The sequence below is a fragment of the Paramisgurnus dabryanus genome, chromosome 13, assembly GCF_030506205.2.
Source record: "Paramisgurnus dabryanus chromosome 13, PD_genome_1.1, whole genome shotgun sequence".
Classification (NCBI taxonomy): Eukaryota; Metazoa; Chordata; class Actinopteri; order Cypriniformes; family Cobitidae; genus Paramisgurnus; species Paramisgurnus dabryanus.
This window is the reverse complement of record NC_133349.1, coordinates 1,002,701-1,007,889: the sequence shown is the minus strand read 5'-3', so window position 1 is coordinate 1,007,889 and position 5,189 is coordinate 1,002,701. Positions and strand designations below refer to the sequence as shown.

Genomic DNA, 5,189 nt, shown 5'->3' with positions numbered 1-5,189 from the left:
TACAACACTGACAGATGTCACTTACTTGAATATACACAGCACAGCAACACCACAAAAGAAAGTAAACTTTAAGTATGAAATGATAACAGGAGCAGACTCCGTGTATCTCCGTTGCTGAAGCTGCTGAACTGAAACCTTGTGCATGCGCCAGACAAGGTCAACAGGTTGAACTCGCACATGCATTTTGTACAATGTGCTTTAAATTTATGATTTTTTTTAATGCATCTTTGTGTAGTCCTAATGTCATATAAAAATACTATCATCATGAATTACTGATTTTATTAATTTATTCCTAAATGTCAGTTTCCACTTTCTCTCACGTACCCCCTGCAGTACCCCTAGGGGTACGCGTACCCCCATTTGAGAACCACTGCATTAGAGGAGCAACAATAATGTATGGTATGTAAAAATAATGTGTTTTTTGACAATAAACTACATGAACACATTTAATTACACCAAATACACATAATAGCATTGTTTTTAGCAATGTAATAGTTGCTTTATACAAGTTTCAGTGGCAAACAAGTTCCAGGTTGTTATCTGCACTATTTTGTTTATAAAATGCATATTTCGAATTGAGTTTGAATATTGTCTGCTCATAGATGTAAATGTTGGACATACATTGTAAACACACATGACAGTCTTTTATTACATTACTACTTATGTTATATTGATATAATAATAATTAACAATAATAATAGTAGTGTAACTATAATCCTGATACCATTAGATCTATAAATATCTGACTATTGAAATGTGAGGGTATCAAAAAATATATTCATCCAAAACTTATTGCTAAGCTACCATTTACTCAATCCGTGCTTTCATACAATAAAACGAAATAATGACTGGAGGAGCTATTAAAGGGATAATAAAAAATGAAAATAAAAAAATAAAAAGTGAAAATGTTGTCATAATTTCCTCACCTTCGTGTTGATTTAAACTTGTATGAGTTGTTTTATTCTGATGAACACAAAATAAGATATTTTGATAAATGATGGTAAGCACACAGTGGATGGTACCCATTGAATCGTGTTTGTTTTTCCTACTATGGTAGTCAATATGTACCGTCAGCTTTGTGATATTTGTGTGAACTATTCCTTTAAGATCCAACATTTTTAAAGCCTACATTTTAACTTTTATTATATGAGCAGCAGAATGAAAATTCTCCCTGACGTCAGGTGTTTTTTTCGTGACGTCATGTTTTGTTTAGTGAAAGCAGCAGCCTGTGTTGTAATTGAGATGTTGGTCAGCAGATGGCGGTATTCTGTCGTCTTTCATTTGATTGCTATCACTAAATTCTGGGCTATAAACAGTATATGAACTATAATCTGTAGCCTTTTGCAAGAACCAGCTGACTAAAGGAATTAACTTCTGGATGTTATTATTAAACAGAATTGAGATTGACAGTTATTTTCACTTCTTTATTTCTTATTCCACTTGTGTTTTATAATTATTTTACTGTAACTTTCTCAAAAAAAGAAAAAACTAATCATTATATATATATATATATATATATATATATATATATATATATATATATATATATATATATATGTCCTTTGTTATGAATCAGATGGGTAGTTTATTTTAATTATTATAATATAATATATTATTATATTATAATTATTTTACTGTAACTTTCTCAAAAAAAGAAAAAACTAATCATTATATATATATATATATATATATATATGTCCTTTGTTATGAATCAGATGGGTAGTTTATTTTTACGGTTTTACTGCCTATGCTGTAGTAAACTATAAATGGATAACTGCCATAAAATAAACACTAGAAGGCACGTGATATGACACAACAACAGACTGACAGGATTGAGCACTGAGCAGTGTGCCCCCTAGGGTTTAGTTCCTGGGTATATGACGTCAGTTGAATGCCCCGCCCACCGCTAAGCAAGCAAAGGCTTTCAGTTTGGCTGAAAACTGTTTTGCTTCTCCACTTCCCTAAACACCGACAGCTGTCACTGCGTCGGGAGGAACGCGCCGCGTCGGCTCTTCACTTTCTCGTGCGCGACACGCCAGAGAGGACATGGCCCAGAGGACGCGCGTTAGAAATCAAGAGCGTCCGAGGGAAAAACAACAAGCAGTGGAGACGCGGGAGTCACGCGTCGGCGAGCTGACAGCTCTTTAAGGTCTTCGCAAAAGTTTCGCTGACGTCGCGGCGCGTCAAATGTAACAGGCGACGCTTCCCGTCAGTGTGTGGGGTTTTTTTGTTAGTTTGTTTGTCAGTTCGTGGTTTTGCGGAAAGCAGCATGGGCGCAAAACAGAGCAGTCCCGCCGCAAATGGTCGGACGCGTGCGTACTCGGGCTCGGATCTGCCATCGGGCACGTCGTCGAGTAACGGCAGAGCGGCGGCGGGGTTGAGGTATCACCTTCACGGGGCCGCAGGTGCGACATCATCGGGGTCGTCTGCGTCATCGGCCGCGGCTGCTCAGTTCATCGGCTCTAGGACTCGATCTGTGGGGGGCGTCGGTGCCGGCGGCCCGCAGTCAGGGATTAACATACCGAACTTTGGCGCGTACAGTTCACAAGAGTCCGGTAACAGCACGCCGGAGGAGAGCGCGGGAGACAGAGAGCGCTCAGCCGGGACTCCACGACTCTTGATCGGATCTTTACCTGCACACCTGTCGCCTCATCTCTTCGGAGGTAAGACACTGATATTACTGAACCTTACATCGGACCCTCACCTGTCGAAGTCTGCAATACTGCAAGAGTCACATAAACATGTTTGACAACTAAAGTTATGTACAGTATTATAGTAAATATATTTGTTCACTTAGCTGCACAATATTTCATTGGATATAAATAACTTTTAAACTTCTTTTCTTGAGTTTATTTGGTTAAACAAATAAAACTTGAGTACAACCCGGATCTTCTGTTTTGGGGCATTGAACTTGAGATCATAAACCATCCTGCTTTACTTACACCTGTAACTGAAGATTTAACTAACCACAGGGCTACACTAAACATGTTGTTTCAAGAGGTCCTGTTATGACTTTTACATTTTCAACTTTAGTTAATGTTACTGTTTCAGCATAAAAAGATTGACAAAGTTCAAAGTACACTTTGGAGGAAATAATCTCTGAAACAGAACTAAGGCTGCATAACGAACTAACTGTTTAATCGCAACTAACTGTTTGCTGAATAAAAGTTTATTAAATGTTTACATCCTATATGTGTGTGTACTGTGTATAATTATTATGAATATATTAATACACACACACGAATGTATATATTTAATACATATTTACATGTGTATATTCAATTCAATTTTATTTATATAGCGCTTTTCACAATAAGTAATTGTTTCAAAGCAGCTTTACATTAGTATATAGTAGTATATACATATTTATATATAATTTATAAAAAATACTTAATATATAAATATAGTTTTTCGTAAAAGTTATACATGCATGTGTGTGTATTTATATAAATTATTATTATACACAGCACACATACATATATATGATGTAAACAAAAAAACTTTTATTCTGCAAACGATTAGTTCAATTAATCGTTATGCAGCCCTAGAAAACACCAGAACTACAACCAATGGCTCTATGGAACTACTGTGGATTTCTTCCAAAAGTCATAATATCACTCATTTAAATAATACATTTTTAACTCATACACATATAAATTAATGAGGCCTGCAACAAACAAAATGATCTCCACATTATTCTTTTTCTAATAAAAACTTTTGTTTATGTCTTAGTGTATGTATAGATTACAGTCAGAAACCAGTCTCTGCTTATTTGTTCTTAAAAAGACAGTAACCTTAATTAAACTACTTAAGTCTGTGTCATTAATGTTAATCAAAGAACCAAAGACAAAGAGAAAATCACTTCTTTAGCTCTAAAAATAATATTTATATTAAATTTATTCAATAATGACAGTGTTATGATTCATTTAATTCGATTTCGTACCTAATGCTAATTTCAGACCTTACTTTATGTGCAACTTCGTCCATTTTAGAAATGTTTGAAATTTCTTTGTTTTTTATTACATTTTTCCACCCCCTTTTTGCTGATCCGAAAAATAATCCTATCCATGCCTCAAAAACTGTAATGTGATCCGAACCGTGAGTTTTGTGATCCGTCACACCCCTAGTAAAGTTAGTACACAGTGATAGCCATAAATGCAATGGTACTAATAATTGGCATAATAATTTCTTTCGGTGTTTCGGATTTCGGCCTTGGTTTCCTATTTTTAGGTTTCGGACAAGAATTTTCATTTCGGTGCATCCCAGTTGGTTTAGTAGTGTGTTGTCATCATACGGAAGAGAAACTGTTTATTTCACTTTGATTCTAGGGTCTGGTTACACCAGTGGTACCCAACTCCAGTCCTCGGGCCCCCTTCCAAGAGTTTTTTTAGATGGCTCCTTATATAAAACACCAGATTCCACTCATCAGACTCTTACAGAACATTTTAAACATTTCCTTAATGAATACACTAACAAGCTGGGGGTCATGGGACCCGAAATCCTGGCCAGGACGCGTCTGGGAAGAATGGCACGTATGGTCACCCTAATATAGTACACATTTTTACACAGTAACGTTAGCTCAGTGTCGTTTTTGATACGATTTAGTTATGAAATACGAACTAATGTAATCTACAGTACAGGTTATTTATTTAGCTTGTTATCAGAAATAAACTACTCTAAAAGGACTCTTTTGGGAAGTTTACCGGGAATTACGTTTGTTCCACGAAAGCCGTTTGTTTATGTTGTTACTGCTATACACAAATAAATGAATAAGGCCTGGCTGAGCTGGTTTAGTAGTGTGTTGTCATTATATGGAAGAGAAACGGTTTATTTCCCTTTGATTCGAGGGGCAGTTTACAAAATACCAAAAATGATCTGCAAAGTTTAAGTGGGTTTCTTATGGATTGAACCTATGAGCTTTGCATTGCTATTTAACACTTTACCAGTTGATCTTGAAATTAAAAGGCTTTAACCAGCACAGATCTGAGCACAACCTGTAAAGTTAAGCTGTTCACATACACACAACATGCTGTACTAAAACTGCTTGTTTCTGTCATTGAAAGAAAATAAAGTTTTCATTTACTGTTGGGTAAAGTAACCTGTTAAGGATAAACCACACAAACTCTGTCTTACATATAAAGTTGAGTGCAGTTTTGTGATGTTGTAAGTAGGCTTGAAACAACTAATCA

General features: G+C 35.8%; 1 protein-coding gene across 1 annotated transcript in view; it reads left to right on the top strand.

Moving 5' to 3' along the window:
* Nucleotides 1-1,907: 1,907 nt before the first annotated feature.
* The window catches only part of znrf2b (zinc and ring finger 2b), a 62,149-nt gene continuing 58,867 nt past the window's right edge, over nucleotides 1,908-5,189 (top strand). Inside the window, exon 1 of the mRNA XM_073811517.1 lies at nucleotides 1,908-2,663. Coding sequence (XP_073667618.1) covers nucleotides 2,270-2,663 — 394 coding nt within the window. The 5' untranslated portion in view covers nucleotides 1,908-2,269. The remainder of the gene's footprint in view (nucleotides 2,664-5,189) is intronic.